The sequence below is a fragment of the Hibiscus syriacus genome, unplaced genomic scaffold (genome assembly GCF_006381635.1).
Source record: "Hibiscus syriacus cultivar Baekdansim isolate YM2019G1 unplaced genomic scaffold, ASM638163v2 tig00110652_pilon, whole genome shotgun sequence".
In the NCBI taxonomy this organism is placed as follows: Eukaryota; Viridiplantae; Streptophyta; class Magnoliopsida; order Malvales; family Malvaceae; genus Hibiscus; species Hibiscus syriacus.
The window spans coordinates 643,293-666,113 of record NW_024062812.1 but is presented as its reverse complement, the minus strand read 5'-3'; the positions used below and the strand labels follow the sequence as shown (position 1 = coordinate 666,113).

The window sequence follows — 22,821 nt, the reverse complement described above, 5'->3', positions numbered from 1 at the left end:
ATCAAAACTAAGCTTAAAACTCAAGAATTAACCAACTGAAATTAAACTTACCTTTGTCATGAAGCTTACGGGAAGAGAGGAGGAAGGGGATAACCCAAGCTTCAGACTTTTCTTTTCTTCTCATCCTTTTCACGTGTTTTATAACCTTAAAAAAAAGATAAAAATCTTTATGGTCAAATGACCATTTTACCCTTTATTTCCTTTAATAATTACTAAAATAACATTCATTATATATTTCCAATAATCATTAAGCTATTTCATTCTTCTACTTTAGTCACCAAATTCTAAAACTTTACAATTTAGTCACTAACCCGATATTACGGATGTTACAAATTTAGCCACTAATTTTTTATTTTGAATGTGAGAATTTAATTATTGTTAATTTACATCTTAATGGGCGGTTTGATTTATTTATTTTAATTTCCCATTTTGTTATTAATCCTTTCATTTCTTATTTATCCTTTTTTGCAATTTTCTCAATTTATGTATCTTATTTTATTTTATTTTAATCCTAGATTTTTAACTTTGTAGATTGAACCTTTAGATTTAGGTTTCTCTTAATTTAATCATTAATTATAACCTTAGACTTCAAGTTTAGCCCTTTAGATCTAGATTCTTTTCACTTTAGCCCTTGGACTTTTTATTAGGTTTTCTCTTAACATAATTAATTAGGTTTTTAATTAGAACCTCCACATTAGGTTAGATTTCACTATATTTTTTTTTAATTTAGGGAGTAATCTGAGTTGGTCATCTCCTTCATGCTCAAAGGACCATCTCAGTTATTCGATTCAATAACTGGTTTAAATAAAAAAGGGATTAATATTAAAGCCTCCATTTCTTGGTTTAGTCCCTTAGGTTCTTTAAATCACATAAATTGACACTTTTAGTTAGAAAAAACCTTAATCAACCCTTAGTTTAATTAGGTTTAATAATAAATTGTTTGATTGCATCATGTTTTCAAACCCAAGGTAATGTTCACTTATTAATGAGTCAATAGTATATCTCCCGCAAGTATGTTCAGGGGGTGATTACTAGTGATCTCCGAAGTAGGTCGACATCCTTTTCGAAAATCCTGCATGTTTACAAAATTCCAAGGAAATGTTCGATTATTGGGCATAATAATTGATCACCCGCATTCAAGCTAGGGGCAAACAATATTGTCTTAAATAAACAAGCATCCTTTTTCAATTGTGCATCCATAGTGAATTTTTAAATTAAATAAAACCTTGAACTCAAAATTTTTCCCCACGCGTAACCGACTCTCGAACTTGATTTTTGGTTTTCACATACCCAAATTTTATATTTTTGATAAAAATAAAATATTTTATTAAAATTACCCGATTTTTGGTGTTCTAATCACACCTTAAAATGATTGGTAGTGACTTATCACATTTCAAATCTTTTCAAATAAAAACCCTAAGACATACTAGTTTTTTTCCCACCCGGGCGAAAAACGATGACGACAAAATCATATTTCTTATTCATTTTAAGTGTTCAAAGATATTTTTTGTACAAGAGGTATCAAATGTTTTTTTCATTATCTTTTTAGGTGTTTGGTCCATCATAGTCATTAAAAAAATCAACTACTCAAAATATGACACATGTATATTTATAAAATTTTGAAATTTTTATTTAAAAAATCTTAAAATTATTATAATTTTTTTAAAAATAAAGTTTTAAAAATATTAGAAAAATCTTAAAATCATTAAACTCAAAGCATTAACTCCGTCGTCGACAACCATCATTGCAACCGCTGTCATCGGTCGCCTACCCACCGATTGTCAAACTCTATGACTGACCAATTCTTTGCCGTCGTCCCAAAGTTCTAAATACACTTTCAATAATCAGATTAATCGACAATTAGAACAACCTCAGTCTTGCATGAATGAGATAAGTTATCCAGTCTCTCCTCAACTGTATCTGACTTTTCAATTAAAGGAATATTTCAATCATGTACATAATTGAAAGGGTTTTGGGATTTGGATATTTATGATTTAGAAAGATTTAGGGATATAGGACAGCGATAAAGGGATAGTAGTAGAGTTTAAGGATTAAAATGACTGATCAACATGGTTGTTTCACACTTGATCAATCATTTTAACGTGTCACGTCAATATTTTATCACTTTAATAACATCTTGATGGTGAATGACCGATTTATTATAAATAAATAACATTAATAACCAAATAAGTTCTTTTAAAATATCAATAAAAAATACTTAAACATCAATAAAATCCCCTAAAATTGAAATATCCTTTGAGAAATATCAACTTTTTAACATAAAACTTTTAATTGTACCTACATAAAATATAACCTAAAATCAAAATATCTTTTGAAAAATATCAACTTTTTAACATAAAACTTTTAGTTATACCTACATAAAATAAAGCATAAAGTTATTATTTTAGGGGATTTTGGGCTATTTCATTTACTTTTCTTTTAATCAAACCCTACCAATCCTAAGCATATGTAACATGAATTGTATGCTCAATAGTATACATAAATATAAAATATGCTATCCATATGATTTGTCCATTTGGATATATATAAATATGGGTTAGGATCCACTTACACAATGTAAAACTATATAGTTTGACACATATTTTAACATTGTAAATTGTAATATACCCTCTCTGTTAACTATTTAATTTTTACAGAAAAATATTAATATTTTTTTAATATTATGTTAAGATTTGATGATTTAAGGAAGGAATGGCATTTCATATTTTTTTTTGTCAGATATGTGATTTCAATACATAAATATAATATCAAAATTAATTAAAATATAAATCATGAATTAAAAATTAAAAGTTCATCAAACAATATCCAAATTCTATTATCTAATGTCTTCAACCAAGATCTAAAGCTCAATTATTAATGTATGGAGTCTAATGAACATTGTTCAAAAATGTAAAAGTATAAACATATGATATTATATGGATTTGATGTCATCAAAATTCATAAATAAGTTCAAATATTTATTGTGTCAATTTGTTCGTCTATAATAAATCTAGATTAATATAATCAAACATTTATGATGTCATTTATTGTCTTAATGACTCAAGATTCTTAGCTTACAAATATGATTATAAACCAATTATATATATGGGCAACTTCAATTTCATTGTTCATTTATTAATTTTATCAATCATATCACTTAATTATCTAAATAATATTAATTAAATCACATGCGGTTAATATTTATTTAAAAAGTAATATATCAATTTAAAAAATATTATAATTGCAAATTGGATCTTTATATTAGTTTAATCCTAATTTCAAATTGATTTAATAAATTTGATCATTCAATCATATAGTGACACATGTGAAAAAGATACAACAACTTTGATAATTGAATCAAGTCATTTTATTAGATAAAGTTTCACATCAATTTTTTTTGAAGTTAACTCAAGACCATTGGGTGTGAAACAAAAGGCATTATCATTGAGACAAATCCAATGTTTATAGAATAAACTGATAATAAATTATGTAGTTCAATAATATATTTTTTTCAAACTAATCTCAATACGTACTAAAATCTTCTTCAATCCACTCTAATCGCATAAACATAGAACACACTCCATAAAAAATAACTTTACGATAAAAAAACACTAAACATAAAGAAAATACAGAAAAAGAAAAATGTTCTTGGCTTTTGTCTAAAATTTAATTACAATAAAAATTTAAGATGGCTTACAAAGCGAAATTTTTTTGATTAAGCTAAGGTAATTATAAATAGTATTTATTCTAAATACTCTCAATCATTTGACAATGAACGCTCAATCACTCTTATAGTCGCTAGTGCTCGAACCCATGACCTCTAGGAACAACAATAGTTCTTTTAACTACACAGATAAGTTGGTTCATACTTTCAAAGCGGAAACTAAATTTGCAATATAATCTCTTATATATATATTTATATAATTAAAATTTATTATTTAAAATCTGTTATTTTAATTACACCACTACTTCATTGCGATTTAATCATTATTTGTAGATTACATCATTGTTAAAATTTATACAATATATATTTATGTAAAATGTTTTATTTCGACAAAGATAAATGCGGCACGTCTTTCTTTCAAATTATAAAATTTTTAATGAAAAAGTAACAAATAATTGGCTAAATTATAAGCAAAAAAGGAAATGAGTCTAATGGGCTGTAAAACTGGCCAAGAATATAAATAAGTTGCAAGCATTGATAGTTGGAAGGCCAATCAGGCAGCCCCGATGGATTTCTTCATTTTCATTGTCACCATCTTTTGTTTTTGCACCTTTATCGTCTATCTCTTTCATGTTCTCTGGCTCAACGGAGAGAATCGTCGACTGATTCTCCGAAAGCAAGGGATCAAAGGTCCAGTACCTACCTTCCTTTTGGGCAACGTTCCTCAAATGAAGCGAATGCTTCCCCCTGCTAAAGATCAGTCCCCAAACATGCAGGCGCAGGAGCCCTTGTCCTCTCGTCATTGTTTAATGAATCTCTTCCCTTATTTTATGCAGTGGACTAAACGATACGGTATCTGTTATATATATAGCCTAAATCCTTCTTCATTTGTCACAATGAATAATCCACTTATTAAACATGATTCTGGAATTCGAATCCCACAGGTCAGTCGTTCTTGTTTGCACTTGGGAGGTCACAGTTCATGTTTGTAGCTGACACTTATTTCGTAAGAGAAATAAACTGCTTCACGTCGTTGGATATGGGGAAACCTGCTTACCTACAGAAAGATCGTGGAGCTTTGCTAGGGAAGGGTCTTATCACCACAAATGGCCCAGTCTGGTATTATCAGAGAAAAACTATAGTTCCCCATCTTTTCATGGACAAGGTCAAGGTACAAATTAAAGTTCAAAGGCTTAAGCTTTCTGTTAATTATACAATACATTTCCACTTAAATGAATATCTTGTGGCTGTAGGATATGATGAAGCTAATGGTGGAGTCCGGCGGGAAACTGGTGAAATCATGGGGGAAATATAATTGAAGCTAATGGTGGGATTGCAGACATCAGAGTGGATGACTGTGTAAGAAGCTTCACTTCTTATGTCATTTCGAAGGTGGTTTTTGGAGATGAGTGGGAAAAGGGAATGGAAATATTTCCAAAATCACTAGCTCTCATTAATGCCATGAGCTCACCAACAATACTAAGTGGTATCCCTTTCTTCAGGTAGTTTGCTGGCATTTTGAGTTAAAAAATCTGTTACAATGCTCAATCTGATTATTTATCCCCCCCCCCCATATTAGATATCTTCCCACTAAGAACAATAGAGAGATTTGGAGGCTTGAGAAGGAGATTCATTCGATAATTATGGGGATAGTAAATAAGCACTCTGAGAGTGAGACCGCTTGTAAAGATTTGTTGCAAGTGATGATTGAAGGTTCAAAAGGTAATCTCGAGCCATATATAGCAGCCGACCAGTTCATAGTCGACAACTGCAAGGACATCTGCATCCCTGCCTCCGAAGTTACCGCAGTTTCCGCCATATGGGGACTAATGTTATTGGCTTCACATCCGGAATGGCAAACTCGTATTCGTGCTGAAGTTTCACAAGTGTGCAAGGATGGCGCGCTGAATTTCGACATGCTTCACAAGATGAAAGCGGTGCGTAATATGACTATATATGACTCGAAATTCTGGCCTCAAACTCTAAATTTCTACATGTTTATTGCAGTTAAAAATGGTGATTCTTGAGGTGTTGAGACTTTATCCAGCAACAGCATTTGTTTCAAGGCAGGCTTTGCAAAATCTGAAGCTGGGTGACGTAGAAATCCCAAAAGGGGTTAATATTTGGTTTATGGATGCTAGAATTGCACACCGATCCTAAATTCTGGGGACCAGATTCAGAAAAGTTCAATCCTGAGAGGTTCGGCAATGGCATTTCAAGAGCATGCAAAAGTTGTCAAGCCTACATTCCTTTCGGTTTAGGGGCTCGAGTGTGTCCTGGGCAGAGCCTTGCCATGACTGAACTTCAGGTGTTGTTTGCAATCATCGTGTCCAACTTCAGCCTCACCATAGCTCCAACCTATCGCCACTCGCCTCAATACGCATTGCTGATCCAGCCGGAATTTGGCGTAAATCTCCTTGTTCGAAGGATATGAGCGCGATTTGTTCCTCCTGTCGGTAATGTCTGTTAGAAAATAGAGAACTGTAAAACAAAATTGTTAGCATTGAATAACAAATAATAATAAAAGAAAAAAAGATAAATAAAATGATTTAATGTATTGTGGTAAAATGATTTAATTTTGTTTGGATTGATGTAATCCTGAAAATGGACGTTGCCTACCAAAATTAACACAATCTTTCAAACCTCGTACACTCGAAGTGAGGAAATGAAACTCACTTGTGCGGTTGTGATGCTCGCTTTGATAAGAAAATTCCAAGAAAGAAATACATAAATCATCAAAATGTATATATGATTAGGAAGTGAACAATCCCTTTTATGGGAGTGGTAGAGGGATAAATTTATCAAATGACAATTACCCACTCCACCCACTCACTAATAGTCAAATATAGGTAACACAACCCCTAAAAATAACCTCCCATTATTTGCTTTATAATCAATCCCACACTAATACAAATAACTAGACAATTTTAAATACAAGAAAAGAGTAACAATGAAGTTAGTCCCTTAAGAACTAGTAAATGTATCTGGAACTGATTCATAGTGGAATAAATATTTCTTTTCTTAATAAGTGAATGAATCTAGAACTTGTTAAAATAAGAGTAAATTCACAACACGCGAGTAACTTCTTCACCAAGTGAGTTCCGCGATAGATAAACAAATTTAGCCAATATACCTCGGGATGCTAGTAAGTGTTCTAGAAAGACCACCCAAAGTCTTTCATAAAATGTGGCTAATCTTTCACATTTACATAGGTGATTTCATCAAAGTTTGTCTCAGTATAAACCACCCAAATAAATGATACAAAATCATTAAGAGTACTCAGAAGCCTCAATCTCAATTTTTAAGGTGCATTGAATTCATGAAGTCTGTCTCACAAAGACCACCTGAAATATGAATTCAGTAAGAACATTTAATTGTTCATGTGATATCTATAACTATATCTAAAAATTATGCAATAAATTATATATATAATGTTAATTATATTATTCAAAATTGATTTGAATTGATATTTATTTACTTATTTCTAAATTCATACTTATATTTAGTTTAATATTTTAAATTAACATTTATATGTTTTTGTCCAAATTGATACTTAAATAATGAATTTACATTTTCCACACATCTTGATGCGTTGTTATCGTAGTCAAATAAATATATTCAAATACGTATTAAAAATGTGTGAAAATTAAATTAAATTTAAGTGTTAAGTTTTATTAAAAAATATAAATAACAAGTTGAATCATGAAACTAAATTCAAATGTTAATCAAGCCTGTACTGAAAAAACATCACTCTAAACTTTAATATCTTGATAAACATTAAATTTTAATCTAGTGTGACCTAGCCCATGAAATAATCACTCCTAAACCCAGCCAATCATCCAATGGCCGTGATAAATCATTGTTAACAAAAACCCCTTCTCCTCGTTCACACTTCACATCCACCAAAGCGAAGAGAAACAGCGCTAGAGTACGAATCAGAAGATAAAATAAGGAAAGGAAGATGAAGAGGTGGTTCGATCCTTGGCCTGTTTTCTTCAAGAGAGAGTTCAACCGGACCTGGCCATTCCTTGTCGATTTCGCTGTAACCGGAACCATCATCACCAAGTTCTCCCTAGGTCTCACTGGTAACATCATTTTATACGCTCTTTTTCGCTGTAAACGTGTTGTTCGTCTCTCTTATTAATCACCTTTTATTTATTTATTTTTTTTTTGCAGAGGAAGATGTGAAGAACTCACCTTTCGCCCAGAAGCACAAGAAGTAAATAAGCCCTAGATTCGGATTCCGTGCAGTTCATTTTTTTAAAATGAAAAATGATTGAATTCGCGTTTGGTATGCAGGTGATCTGCAGATTACAAATGCTCATCTGGTTTGACGCTTCCGGTTGTTTTCATTATCTTCGTTTTTCGACGAGCTCCGGTATAAGAATAACGTCAAGAAATCACCAGTTCCGAATACTCAAGTTGCGAATTGTGATTCTTGTGATATCATTAATGGTTGTCTTTGAACAATGTTGAAACGCCATCTGCGGTTAGTGTTTAAGCCTTTATTGTATTATCATTTTGAGAATAATAAAATGACAATGTTTGCCAGTTTTATCAACTTAGAGATGGTCAAAGATGCATAGCTTGCCGTTCAAGATCGTTGAAGTGCGTCATTTCACCCAATTTTGGGCGGAGGGGTTGTTGAAAAGAGCATAACTAAAAGTAGGGAGTTGTTTGAAGAAAGATACTTTTTTTTATTAACAGCAGCAGCAAACAAAATTCATGGCATTCAAGACCATCATCCGTAAGGACCGAAAATTAAAATAGCAGCACAAAATTCCCACGTTCAATGGTTATGGTTTTTCTTCTTCTTTCTGGTATGATATAATAAAGATCAATCTGAGGCGAAGGGAGAACACACAGATTGCAGATATGTTCTGGCCAGCAGTGAATATCATTCCTCTATTAGTATAATTCACTAATGGTTTGGTCACGCTTTGGAGATTCCTAGCCTTGATCGGAAGTTTTCCACCATGAGCGGAAGCCCATCCCACAACGTTACTTGTGGCTCCCAACCTAGCACTTCTTTTGCCTTTGTGATGTCGGGTTTTCTCTGTCGAGGATCATCTGGAGTGTTCACCATATTTATCTCCACTTCAGGATTAATAAGCTGTGCAATATATGCACGCCATAAAACAGGATCAAGATAAACAAGTGATGCATAGAGGGTAAAAATAAAACAGAGAGAATATGGAACTCACCTCCTTAACTGTCTCGGCAAGCTCTAGCATTGTAAATTCACCTAAAACGGTACAAAAAGAATCGAAAATCAGAAAATACATGACAATGGCCATACGCCAAAAAGATAATATCACAGTGATCGTTAGATAACCTGGGTTCCCAATATTGATAGGATCAGTGTTCTGCCCCTCCATGAGACGAATAAGGCCGTCAACCTATATATATACACAAATACTCTAAATTCTTTTCAGGTAGAGAGATATCCGAACGAATCAAAGCCAGTCAAGAGATTTACAGCTGTCACATACCATGTCCGAGACATAACAGAAGCTGCGAGTTTGTGACCCAGGTTTTTGAACTGTAAGTGGTTCACCACTACAAAGTGCAAAAGGGATGTCAAATGAGAGATTGTACTTGCTCAGTAGAAAATCAAGGAAAAGTGTTTAGATGATCGACTAAAAGGTGACAGAAGCTGTAGTGGATAAGCGAATGGTTATATCATTGGCAACAAACCAAGAAATAAGCTGTAGTGGATAGGCGAATGGTTATATCATTGACAACAATACAGCGCATTAAAAGAAAAAAAATTACCGAAGTGCTTGAGCAATGAAGTTGCTGACAACACGCCCATCATCGATGTTCATCCGTGGCCCATATGTGTTGAAGATTCTAGCAATGCGTATCTCTAGGTAAACAATAAAAGGACAATTTCAAGACTAATAATTATAGGATAACTTCGTATAGGCAAACCAAGAAATTTTTACCTATCCCATGTTGCCTATGATAATCAAACATTAGGGTCTCAGCCACACGTTTCCCTTCATCATAGCAGCTCCGAACCCCTATAAGACAAAGAAGGCATTCAGTGTCCGAGTAATGCATTCATAAGATTAAACATCCTGCGAAGCTAACTTCCAAAATCCAATTCGACATTATACAGTATCAACTAGCAGCAGATTTGTATGAAAACAAGCTAAATATATTAATGGCAAGAATTTATCTTCTAGAGAAGATATTATATCTTCACGAGTACAGAAGTTTCAAGCAAAAACTGTCCAGCAAGATGAGTGAATTCATAAACGTGGCTCAGATTTCAATTGAAGAAACTTACCGATTGGATTAACATTACCCCAGTATGTTTCCGGTTGTGGATGGGTCAGGGGATCTCCATATACCTCTGAAGTTGATGTGAGCAAGATCCTGTTCCACAAAATCTCAATCAAGTAAAGCCAGTGTAGAAGGGTAATGTAGATAAATTTATAATGAACAGCATTCCCTAACCTTGCTCCAACCCGCTTGGCAAGTCCCAGCATGTTTAGTGTGCCGATGACATTTGTATTTATTGTCTATGGAAATATGTAGTAAAATTAAAGAAGTGCTTACTAATATTTCAGAAAACAATCGAAACACACCAACACCGACCTTCACGGGATTGTATTTATAGAAAATTGGAGAAGCCGGGCATGCAAGGTGGTAAATCTGATCAACCTCAACCAACAACGGCTCAGTAACATCTGCCGAGAAGAAAAAGTCTGATTAAATTACCAGAAACCTTTTTTGTATCAGCCAATGAACTTATCTCATCATAATTAGGAATAATTCATAAAAACGCCAAATTTCTCAAAATTGTTTGTTCTAATATATAGTCTACTATCATCTCAGCAGTATTTAAGTTCAGTTCAACAGTTCAAGTCTAAGCGCAGATGGTTAGAAACCATAAGTTACCATGACGAATAAGCTCAAATCTGGGATGATCTATCCACTTTCTAAGATTGTCCTTTGATCCAGTGAAGTAATTATCAACAACAATCACCTGGTATAATTGTGTAGAACATAATAATCTTAGTACATGGGTCAAATACTCGTATCAACTCAGCTAATAATTTCATAACAAGGGAGGTTGGATGTGATAAGAAAATTTCCAAACCTCGTTTTTCTCATTTTCCATCAATTTGTCAACTAAGTGAGAACCGATAAAACCAGCTCCTCCGGTAACCAGGATCCTCATGTTGGCCTATCGATAACAGTAAAATATAACATTAGAGATAAAAATGAAACGTAAATGACAGAAGAAGTTAAACTGTAATCCAAACTTAACAACAAGAACTTTATGTAATAAATAAGCAATTAAATAAACAAGATATCGGGCAGTGTTCACAAAACTAAGCTGAATACTTAACCATAGTAAAGGATTCTAGAACCCTAGAGCTACTTGATCATGAGGTACAAGTACGTTAGGATTCGTTCAGGAATCATCTTGAACATGGTTATAAACAAATCTGGATGCATGGTTTCGAAGTATTAGTTACTTTTATGTTACTCTAAATTATCTCATGGCAATTATTCAGAAAAGACAGAAAATTACACATCGAGCAATCAAGAAACAAGAGAGGTCGCTTTTTCGAACATGGCCTGCCAATAATTTTCTTTGAACATTTTACAAGATTAACAATCATTGAACAGATACACTACTAAATAAGAATTTTAACACGCAATCAAACATATTAGTGAGAGTACAAATTCAGAAAGAGGAATGCCATTGTATCTTCACACCCGAATCGATCATTATATCTGCGGGCAGTTCGTAGTCTGCCCTACTTAAAATTAATCTAATTAAAGCATCGTCCTAAGCCATAAGGCCATAACCAAAGGCTAATGTCATTCAAGCATTTTAACAGGTTGTAATTCACAAAGAAAAGCTACCACCCAGCTCCAGAAAACATCACAGTCTCTAGCTATCAATTAACACAAAGAAACAAAAAGCTGCAATAACATGATAGAGAATAACAAGATTTTAGCATTAAATTAAATGGCAAAAAACACACCTGAAAAAACTTAGAAAAGCGCAATGGAGATGGCAAGGGTGGTGGCTTTGAGGATGTTTGTTGTTCCCCATTGGATGAATTTGTCGCCATTGTTCAGATCTTGGGTTTTACCTCAATAACCTGCCAAAGAAAGGGACATGATTGAGGGGAAAAAAGACAAAAGAACAACTGAAAGATAACTTTTTCATGGATTTGAAGGGGGAAAAAGAATTAGTTTTTCAGATCAGAGATTAAAATAGAAGACCCGATTAAGAATTCGAGGCAATGATCAAACAAAAGTATTGAAGTGAGATTGATCTCTTACATGCACAAAAATAGCCTTATTTTTAGCCTAAAGAATGGTTCCATAATTCGAAACGTAATCCCCAAAAAAGATTTCAAAATTTCAAAATTGGTTGAATCGAAAACCCTTTCAACATTACGAAAAGCGAAAGATTTCATTTATGTATACTCGATAATAATCATAAAAATACAGATCAAACTAAAAGCCCATATTCCAATCATTTAATTTTCCATCTTAATTACCTAAAACAAACACGATTGAAGGGTGGGGTTTTTTGAGATTAGAGAATGGAGAGATTAGGAATTGGTAAATCAATAGTTACTCTGCTCGGTAAGTGTGTTTAAGGGGGAAATGAAGGGAGGTTATTATACATTATAATTATGAGTGGTAATTAATGCGGATTCTTTGCGTTTGCGTTTACAAGACAGAAATAGATGTATTTTCCTTTTTCTTTTACCGTTTTACGTGAGTTGTCTCTTGTAAGTTGTACTTGAAAGCCTACGTACGTATCTGGTAGCTGCCACGTGTTTAAAGTCAACGTGAAAAAATATTCACCAATTCAATTGGTAGAGCACAAGGTTCTTAATTTTAAAGTCGTGGGATCGAGTCTCATGGAGAGTATTTTATAATTTGGAGGTCTCTCACGAAAACTGCTCTCAATCTAATATTGAGGACAATCTACTATCTTACCTCCCCTTACCACATTACATATGAAAACAAGGAACAACCATTTTTAATCACAGTTTAAATTTCTCTACAATAAAATTCTAATTCTAATAACTATATTCATATAAAATAAAAATAATAATATTGATACATTTTTAAAATTTAAAAATATAATAATGAAAATTTTCAGAGATCGGGTACAAAAACAAAAGTACTCCTTAAGCTTTTTTTCTTCTTCCAAGACTTGGATCCGGTGAATAACCGATAAACTGACGATCGCCATAAGCCAGGTGCTAGTTCTTGAATCAGACAACATTTGCATGCATGTCACGTGTAGCCAAATTACTGCACACGTGTTATAACCTAGTATCAACTCAAAGCAAACAAGTATAGAAGCCGAAAAAGAAACTGTGTTTAAATATTTTCTAACATCTAGCTGAGATCAAGAAAATCAATCATATTTTTGGATCAAAAGAAGAAAAAAAACAATGGCGTCTGGTCTTAACCCAGTTCTGGGTTACACCATATTTTACGTTAGGGACGTAGCCAAATCTGTTGATTTCTATGAAAAAGCCTTTGGTTACAATGTTCGTCGCTTGGACGAGTCTCACAGGTCTGTATATATATCTGCATGTGATTTTGGAAGTTCCAAATGGCTTTAATGAATTATTTTGTATTTGTGGGATTAAAATTGCAGATGGGGAGAGCTGGAGAGTGGACAGACCACCATTGCCTTTACCCCAAAGTATCAACACGAAACCAATGATCTAACTGGTGCAGTCCAACTGCCTAAATCTGATCTCCACCGCCCCCCAATGGAACTCTGCTTTATTTACTCTGATCTTGATGCTGCATTCAAGCGGGCGGTGGAGAATGGGGCCGTGCCAGTGAGCCAGCCGGAGGAGAAGAAGGAGTGGGGACAAAGGGTGGGGTATGTGCGTGACATTGATGGCATGGTGGTCAGGATGGGAAGTTATGTTAGGTCTTAAATTATGAATAAACTACCATAACCCATATCATATACCCTTTTCTTTTCATTAGACAACTCTGTAATAATATAGGCCGTCTCACCTTTTTATGGAATTCATACCTTCTCTCTTTCTCTCTCTCTCTGATTTGGATCTTTCCTGTGATTTTGAAACATCCTCTTACGCCGCTCTTCCAAAAAAAGGGAATATCCCTAAAGCTAAAGAACATAATACAGTTATTGGTTATGAAATGGGGAAACTGGCAAGAGATTTTCTGGTGATTTTCATGGTTAATTGTGAACATATATTCATCAAAACTTAAAATTTTATATGATGGATATATTATTCAGAAAAGAATTGGACTAATCTGTAAAGCCACTTTCAAATTTTCATTTTTGGGACCCAATCTCAAAATTTAAACTATTTTTAACTGTGCAAGCTTCAATCCTATGTATACACCTACAGCCACCGACGGCAATGCTCAAAGCACGCGCTCAACAAAAACTAATACTAGCATAGCATGTAGTAACAAATATTGGATGCAATGATCACCCAGAAATGATGACATAGAATAAGTCAATTCGCAATTAGCAGACACAGATTTCTCAATCGTATCAATCATGTAATGGCATAGGATTCCCTAGCACCTTTAACAAAACATTCCTACATCTATTTTCAAGTTTGGCTATGATTAAGGCAAATGTATCAGATAAATTTGCTCCTTCGCTGCAGCACATACCACCACCTGCATAAGATGAGAGACCAAATTCTAATCTATCTTCTACTACCATGCCTCATTCTTGCAGTTTCTCAGCTCCAGGACTCCCAAATTAATGTTCAAGCTATTGAATCAGGCAAACTTCTCTCTCTGTCCATCTCTTGCTTACAGCCAAATAAATTGCATGTGACTACATGAAGTAGGCTTTCACATATTGTTGTAGGTTCTAATGCATTTATCTTTTTCTTTCAGTGCTAACAGTTCACTTCAACTTCAGACCTATAAGCCCCATGCCAAGGTCACGTAACTGTGTAAGCACCGAGTACTCTCTTCAGCTAGAATTATTGTGTTTTATCCCACCTAGTACAAAAACACATTGACTAAAACCTTTTTTGCTACTGTAAAATAATGAGAAAACAGGTTGAAATGAAGAAGATTCATAAATCCCCATCTGGACCCAACCCAGTAGGCAATCACCGCCCACCGTCTAGGCAATAAAAAAGCGGATGCAACGGCCAGCACTAGAACGGAGTATACACGATTGGGATTGCAGATCAGATGTCCTCATGTAGGCCTTTTTTTTATGCTTGTACAAAAATGAATTTTACTTTTGAGATCATATTAGAAAGAAAGTGTTGGTGTACATATGCGCCTATTCTCACACGCATGTATTTAATGTGATTGAAGGTTTGTAAGAATTCTCATAAGGATACATATAACTTGACATGGTAAGTGGTAACCGGTAATCACCTTGAGTTCACATTTCATCAAATGAAAGTTGACAGTAGGCGACAAACAAAAGGGGAAAAAAAACTATTAACAGGGGAAAGGGGCTGGTCACTTGATCAAAATATTATAATTTGCAATCACTTTTATACTTCACATTACATAAATTATTCTTAGGCTATTATCCAGTTAAAGTTTACGTGGAGGCTACCGCGTGGGCTGATGCAATCACACTGCCTTTTGGCTACCAATTTTCTTTAATATTCTCTTTCTGACATCGTTTGACCAATATTTTCTGAAGTAGCACCCTTTCTGCTGAGCTGGCGAAAGGCGCGTCTCCGGGGACGCGTTTTACCCGTGTTTTCGCTGAGTTGGATGCCACGTGTGGAAGGCGCATCCCCGGGGACGCGCCTTTTGCCAGCTCGACTGCCACGTGTGGAAAGCGCATCCCCGGAGACGCGCCTTCCATTAAATGCCATAAATGCCCCCATCCATTTTCCCTAACTACCCCTCCTCCTCCCCTATATAACCCCCTCAACCCTCCCTCATTCTTCACACCAAATCATATTCTCCTCTCTTATATAACTCAAATTCTCCAACTATTTGAGTTTTAAATTTGTTATTAGTGGTAAGAAATTTATTTTTATGTTAGTATTTTTTTAAATAGTTATTATATTTTATATTAATATATTAATGTAAATATTATTTGTTATTAAAATAATATTTATATAATTATTATTTATTTAGAATTATTATTTTTTTTGCTAATTATATTGTTTTGTCTACAGTTATAATGGAAAACGAAATGCTGTTGCGATTGGATATTGATCATATCTCCAGACATTTTAGTGATATGGTAATATTTTTTATAATTAATGTTAATATTTAAATTTATTTTTATTTTAAAGTTATTATGAATTTATATTCATTTTTATTTTTTATAATGTATATTATTTAGGATACTGATCATATTTTAGAGACTTTTATTAAAAATCCACGTATACCGATACCAGAACGTATTTTGCCATATTTGGCTTCTGCTGGGTTCGGGTATATTGCAACAATTATAGGCGGTTGCAAACTCGAACCTGTCCTAATTTCTGCACTAATTGAGAGGTGGAGGCCCGAGACACACACTTTTCACCTTCCATGTGGAGAGGCCACAATTACATTGGAGGATGTCTCTATGCATCTGGGGCTTCCCGTCGACGGAAATATGATGTATGGTATGGCGGATGGTGATTGGCAATCAATGTGCATTGATTATCTTGGAGCTGCTCCGCCAGAGTTTAATGGAGGTAGAATAGCTTTATCTTGGTTGAAAGCAAATTTTGAGGTTTTAAATGAAAATGCTTCAGAGGATAAAGCAAAGGCATGTGCTCGGGCATATATTCTACGAATAATTGGAGGAATATTGATGCCCGACAAATCTCGCAACCAGATGCATTGTATGTGGTTGCGGCATTTGATCGATTTTGATGAAGCTGGAAGATATAGTTGGGGCGCTGCAGTTTTGGCATTTCTCTTTAGAGAAATGTGTCAGGCGACGAATTATAAGAAAACTGCTATCGGTGGATGTCTTCTGCTTCTACAATCATGAGGGTGGTTCCGCATGCCTTTCTTATGCCCGATCGTGAATGAACCATACGTATTCCCCTTATTGTTGAGGTAATTTTCGAACTAAATTTTGATTTAAATATTTTCAATTAAATAGGGTTATATTTAGTTTATATTATAATTCATAGGTGGTCGATGAAAGAAAGGACCATAAAAGTATACCTACTGGGTTAGAGGAAATTCGTTTACTTATTGATACGAAGCTGGGTCTGAGGTATGTTTTTAAATTTGTTTAATATTAATATTTTAATTTAAAATGCTAGATATAATTAGAATATTTTATTTATTTGAATTGTATATTTATATTTCAGTTTCAGTGGATACCTTATGCGAGCGATGAAGTGAAAGCTTGCATCTCACCCCACCTTAGTGGGTCATTAGAGGTATGGATATCGGTTATACCTCTTATATGTTATGCTATTATTGAGTGGCATCCAGTTGATCGCGTGCTCCGTCAGTATGGTTGTACGCAATATATTCCTGGAGCACCTAGGAATTTAGACGACGTGCATAACATAGATAGACGAAGAAAGAAAGATGTTAACTGGGTGGTGAGACACAGAGATTGGATTGCGCTTTGGGAGAACTGATATACACTGTTGGCCCCTCGACAATATTACGCTGAAACTGGTCATATGGTTACGGATAACTATATGGACTGGTTTAATGGAAATGGGAAGCCGTTTCTACTTTCGGCAGAAGCACGAGGGGTTAACATTCCTAGGCGCCGAGAAAGACGTCAACCAATATCATCGTCCCCCGACGCGTGGACGGAGAGAAGGCGCTACCGGTTCTGCATCAGTCCCACCACAACATCCTTATTCGTCGATGCCGCAGGGGTACATGCCCAGCCCTCCACTTCATATGCGAAGCCCACCAGTTTATATGCCATCTCCGCAGGGTTACATTCCGAGCCCGCAGGGTTACATTCCGAGCCCGCAGGGTTACATTCCTAGCCCGCCAGGTTACATGCCTAGCCTGCAGGGTTTTATACCATATGGAGGTGCATATACGACTATGTTTAATGATCCAACATATGGTTCATATGCATCTTATTTGGCTGGTGGTGCTTCTCCGCAGACACCTCAATCTCCATCTGGATCATAGACATCGATGCCAATGTTTCCACAGTTTTCACAGTTCCCTGGGAGCGGTGGGATTGTTACTAGCACTCCTCCAGGGTCGTTATTTTATACAGGGCCTTCAGCCCCTTCAGCGTCATCTACACCAAATGAAGAAAATGCTGCTGATGATGATAGTGAATATGAGGAGACTGAAGAACAAGTTCCACGAAGAAATCCTCCACGAAATAGACAACCACCTCCATGTGGAACTCATTCGAGAAGACGACATCGGTGATCCAGTTGTATTTAATGTTATTTAAATAATTATATTTCAGAATTTTATGTAATTTGGTTATGTTATTTAAATGTTTCATGGTTGTTACATACATATTTTTAATGTTATTTTTTATTCACATTTAACATTAAATGTTTGATAAATGTTTTTAAAATGCAAATTATATTATTCGAAATTTAAAATAAAAATAAAAATAATATTATTCAAAATTTAAATTTAAAATATAAATTATAGTATTCGAAATTTAACATTAAATTTCAACTTAATATTCCAATTGTATTCGAAATTAAAAGTTATATTACAATTATAGTTCACAATACTTAAATTGAAATTAAATTTATCCATACATATGATTTTATCATTAACATATATATTAAAACGTATACATTAAAATCAACTTATGTTGAGTTAATCGATCGACGGAATCGGCCAAGAGGGGGGTGAATTGGCAATTTATTCAATGTCACATTTCAATGCTCATTCCATACAATTTCAATGTCACAATCAACTTATCACTTCACATTTATTCAATTTATCCATAACATTTTATCTAATTTATTCAAACTTCACATAACGTTTTAATTTAAGTTATTCTTAACTTGCTGAACTTTCAAAAGAAGTTAAATTTTGGTTATAATTTACCTGATTTACTGATATATCTAGTGTCCCCGAGGGACATGAGTGACATAATAGGGCAATGATAACATATTCTCTGACAAAATAATGGAAGGCGCGCCCCCGGGAACGCGCCTTCATGTGAATAGTGAAATAATAGGTACTGATATATCTAGTGTCCCCGAGGGACATGAGTGACATAATAGGGCAATGATAACATATTCTCTGATAAAATAATGGAAGGCACGCCCCCGGGAACGCGCCTTCTTGTATGGGAAATAAAAGCAAGTTTTATTATTGGTTGTGGTCCAAGATGGAAATCGCAATATTCTTCCTGTTGCGTTTGCCCTCGTTCAAGGAGAAGACACTGAGTCTTGGGCTTTTTTCCTTAAAAATTTACGTTTACATGTTGTCACCAGGGAACGAGTATGCATTATTTTAGACCGAGGAGCCGGGATAAAAGCAGCAATGGACTCTTTGGGTACAATGTATAGACCTCCACATGTTCAACATCGTTATTGTGTCCGTCATATTGCTGCAAACTATTACGGAAAATACAAGAAGAACGATGAACGTCAGTTAGTCGTGTGGATGGGTATGTTACTTTTTCCCAATTTTTCTATCAATTTCTTATTACTTATTTATACTTCATATTAACTATTACATATTCCTAATGGCTTAGGTTACGAACTCTTACCTCAAAGGTTTGAGTCGATGCTACAAGAGCTGTTTGGCAAAAATAAGAAGGGGTGCGAGTACATTATGGACATCAGCAAAGAAATGTGGACAAATGCATACGACGGGGGGTATCGCTATGGTCATATGACAACAAACTTGGCTGAAGCAATAAATTCAACCTTAAAGGGGGCGCGCCATTTACCAGTCACGGCGTTGGTTAAAACGACTTATTTTCGTTTGGGTCAACTCTTTGCAAAGCTCGGTGGAAAAGCTCTTACTTGGATGCAAAACGGACATATTTACCACCCAAGACTAGTAGTCGATTTACAGAAAAAAGTGGCTGCATCAAATGGGATGTTAGTTACAAATTTTTCTCGCACCCGTGAATTGTTTCGTGTAACCGAAATGCCACGTCCGCTGCAAGGGATTGAAGCTAACTCTTTCAGAGTTAATCTGCAAGAGAGGTGGTGCGATTGTGGTTTCTTTCAAGCACTCAAATATCCATGCTCTCATGTCATTGCTGCTTGCTCACATTCGCATTTGGACTACAAAAATTATGTTGATCCCGTATACCAACTTTCACAAGTATTCAAGGTATATGAATTTGAGTTTCCGCCCATAGGAAACGAAAGAGACCCAAATGAGATTTAAACTTGGCTTACAATTGTACCAGATCCATTGCTATTGAGGGACTCAGGTCGTCCAAAATCTACTAGAATACATTGTGATACGGATATTCGGGAGAAGTCAACAGAACAAAAACGATGTGGGCATTGTAGAAACATTGGGCACAATAGAAAAAAATGTCCAGTTCTGTTATCATCATATAACCGTTAACTCTTATGTAATTAATATTGTATTTAAATGAATGTTTTTGTTTCTAATAATTAATGTTATTGCATTTATAATTTGTCAATGTATGTACACCTAAATAATTTTTTTAACTTTTAAATACATAAATATTTTTAATATATTTATTTAATATAATAATTAATATTATTAGTTATAATTTTTTTTAAATATAATAATAATTTCACCTTCTAAGTAGAGAAAAATATTAAATTAAATAAATTAAAAGTTATTAAAAAATTTATGTATACGATGACACATTTCATGTTCTGATTGGAGGATTAAATTTATTAAATTAAATTTTCAATAAGACTAATTTCATAAAAATATGTAAGTCTTGAAGATTAAATATGTAATTATACTAATTTATTAACTTATGCATCAATATTTTCGTTAAATATTGATATGAGATGACTACATTGATAACATTTAAATAATTAACTGATAAAATTAATAGATCGATAATCAAAATCAAAAATAATAATATAACCATATGTGTAATATTATAATTTCATACATTTTTCCTATAACTACAATAAAGTCAAAATTGGTTTTCATATATTGTTATATCATATTAATATAGATAATTCACTCCACATTTAACACACATTAACAAAATACATTTGATAATTCTTACATTATAATCGAAACATTTTACATAATATATTATTAATTTATAATAATAATAAAAAATAAAATATTTATTATTAAACAAAATATGTGGCAGTCGAGCTGGCGAAAGGCGCGTCTCCGGGGATGCGCCTTCCACACGTGGCATCCAACTCAACGAAAACATGGGTAAAGCGCGTCCCCGGGGACGCGCCTTTCGCCAGCTCAACAGAAAAAATGCTACTTCGAAAAATATTAATTAAACGGTGTTAGAAATAGAATATTAAAGAAAATTGGTGTATGTCAAATAGCCCTGCCTTTTTTATGATTTTCTTTTCAAAACCTTTTGGTTGTCCATCCCCAATCATACTACTTTTTTAATTTGCTTTCTCCTTTTTCCGCTTTTAACCGTTACAATCTGTCTTCAGCTTCCACTATATAATCATTTTTTTTTGTTTCAACCGGCTATAGTCAATACTGTTTTCAAATGTTTGCTGAGAAATTTTGGATATATAAGGTAATTTGATCCTTTCCTATTGATTTACCACAACGAATCTTAGCCCGTGAACTGCAGTAAAAGTGAAGCCTTCTTTCCTTTAGTTACTTCGATATTCCATTGTTGTTTCTGCCTAACTTCACATGAAAATTCTGGCATGATTTAAAGGTCCTTTTTTTCTTCTTTCTCCTTACAGTTTTCTATTATATATGATACAGACAACCCGAGAGGAAGGGAAATCTAGTGCAATTTGCCAAACCAAATTTAATATTTAGATTATATTTTCAGGAGATGTGAAGCGATTTTCGAAGCAAAGATGAAATCCTTCAGTGGCTTAGGGATTGGTTTAAGTTTGGTTTTTGGTTGTCTTTTATTGGCTCTTGTTGCGGAGCTTTACTATTTGCTTTGGTGGAAGAAGAAGAGAGTTGCTAGCTCTGATGTTGAATACGATTACACCAACTATGCGAAGGAGCTTGTTCAACTCTTCTGCTGGAAGAAATCATCAACTCCTCTACATGCACCCACCATCCCCAACCACCACCAAGATATTAATGGTGTCGAGCCAGACCTGGAACTTGGATCGACCAAGGGTTTACTGCTAAAGGGGGGCTTTGGAGAAGAGGGCGTTGAATCAGAGCTGATGAGGCTCCACAATCTGGCTGGTCCACCCAGATTCCTTTTCACCATCAAAGAGGAAACAAAGGAAGATTTGGAGTCTGAAGATAAAGGGTCAAGAAGAAGGAACTTGAATGATGTGATGCTACCTATGGACACTCCTTTCCATAGTCCTTTGTCTTCTCCGCCATTGAAGTCACCTTTGGGTTCTTATTATCAGCCCCAAGGGTTCAATACTCTCTTTGAATCATCGACGGATGGTGAGTTAAATAAGCTGAGACATTCACCTCCTCCTAAGTTCAAGTTCTTGAGGGATGCAGAAGAGAAACTTTTACAGAAATTGATGTTAGAAGCTGAGAAAAACGGTTCCTTTCAATATTCTGGTGTTAAAGCTGTTACTAGTGCTACAATTTCAACAGAAGGGACAATGATAGAAGGGTCTTTCCTTAAGTTCATTGTTGGTAAGAACAGGGAATCTCTCCAGTATTTACCACAGTATCCTTCAAGTTCTTCTCGGGTGCTGCCATTGGCTTATTCTCCTACAACACTCAGACCACCAGACAAGAAAGACAGTACGCATTAGTTTCATGCTACATGAGTTTATTTTTTTTACTTCTTTTTTCAATTTATTCTTTTAGTCTACCAATTCATCTTGAATTAAGAAAAATTGACATTTTCTAATATCAATGTTTAGGATGTTGGTTTGGTTAGTTCAAGGTGGGGGGCAATCTGGTTTTGCCCCCATCTTCCATGTCGCCTGAGTCTCACTTAAACTGCCATTCCTTCATTGTGCTACATTTCTTAGAATTGATTCTTAGCCAGCAATATGAAAGTGATTAAAGTTTCCAGACATTGTTAAAGGCATGTATTTTCAGGAGCTAGTGATATGTAGAAATGGTGTACAGCTAATTCTTTGTTGTTTTCCCCGATTCAAACAGTGGAACCCTGT

The 22,821-nt window shown here is 34.5% G+C and overlaps 4 protein-coding genes and 1 pseudogene across 6 annotated transcripts; 4 read left to right on the top strand and 1 right to left on the bottom strand.

Annotated features, from left to right (window-relative positions):
* The first annotated feature begins 4,230 nt into the window (after positions 1-4,230).
* Positions 4,231-6,142, top strand: LOC120137141 (annotated as a pseudogene).
* Positions 6,143-7,536: 1,394 nt separating this feature from the next.
* LOC120137187 lies at positions 7,537-8,225 on the top strand. 2 transcript variants are annotated; one of them, XR_005517416.1, is made up of 3 exons: positions 7,700-7,749; positions 7,841-7,883; positions 7,964-8,225. XR_005517416.1 is itself a non-coding variant. In XM_039153002.1 (2 exons), the coding sequence occupies exons 1-2, from the start codon at positions 7,626-7,628 to the stop codon at positions 7,885-7,887; spliced, it is 171 nt and encodes a 56-aa protein (XP_039008933.1). In that variant the 5' UTR covers positions 7,537-7,625. The 2 variants fall into 2 exon arrangements, 1 of the variants encoding a protein (XP_039008933.1); XM_039153002.1 differs by lacking the exon at positions 7,964-8,225 and having other exon boundaries at positions 7,537-7,749; positions 7,841-7,887.
* Positions 8,226-8,475: 250 nt separating this feature from the next.
* LOC120137184 (UDP-glucuronic acid decarboxylase 5-like) lies at positions 8,476-12,287 on the bottom strand. Of its 2 annotated transcripts, none has more exons than XM_039152997.1 (13): positions 12,199-12,287; positions 11,674-11,793; positions 10,776-10,862; positions 10,574-10,661; positions 10,271-10,362; positions 10,130-10,194; positions 9,960-10,048; positions 9,613-9,690; positions 9,440-9,533; positions 9,157-9,223; positions 9,000-9,063; positions 8,869-8,909; positions 8,476-8,777 (listed from the first exon to the last, which is right to left on the bottom strand). In XM_039152997.1, the coding sequence occupies exons 2-13, from the start codon at positions 11,761-11,763 to the stop codon at positions 8,598-8,600; spliced, it is 1,035 nt and encodes a 344-aa protein (XP_039008928.1). In that variant the 5' UTR covers positions 11,764-11,793; positions 12,199-12,287; the 3' UTR covers positions 8,476-8,597. The 2 variants fall into 2 exon arrangements, with proteins under 2 accessions (XP_039008928.1, XP_039008929.1); XM_039152998.1 differs by lacking the exon at positions 12,199-12,287 and adding an exon at positions 11,918-12,025.
* Positions 12,288-13,096: 809 nt separating this feature from the next.
* On the top strand, positions 13,097-13,611 carry LOC120137186. Its single transcript, XM_039153001.1, has 2 exons — positions 13,097-13,235; positions 13,320-13,611. Exons 1-2 carry the CDS (start codon positions 13,111-13,113, stop codon positions 13,609-13,611), a joined length of 417 nt encoding a protein of 138 aa, XP_039008932.1. The 5' UTR covers positions 13,097-13,110.
* Positions 13,612-21,474: 7,863 nt separating this feature from the next.
* Positions 21,475-22,481, top strand: LOC120137185. Its single transcript, XM_039152999.1, has one exon. The coding sequence runs from the start codon at positions 21,574-21,576 to the stop codon at positions 22,453-22,455; it is 882 nt and encodes a 293-aa protein (XP_039008930.1). The 5' UTR covers positions 21,475-21,573; the 3' UTR covers positions 22,456-22,481.
* The last annotated feature ends 340 nt before the right edge of the window (positions 22,482-22,821 follow it).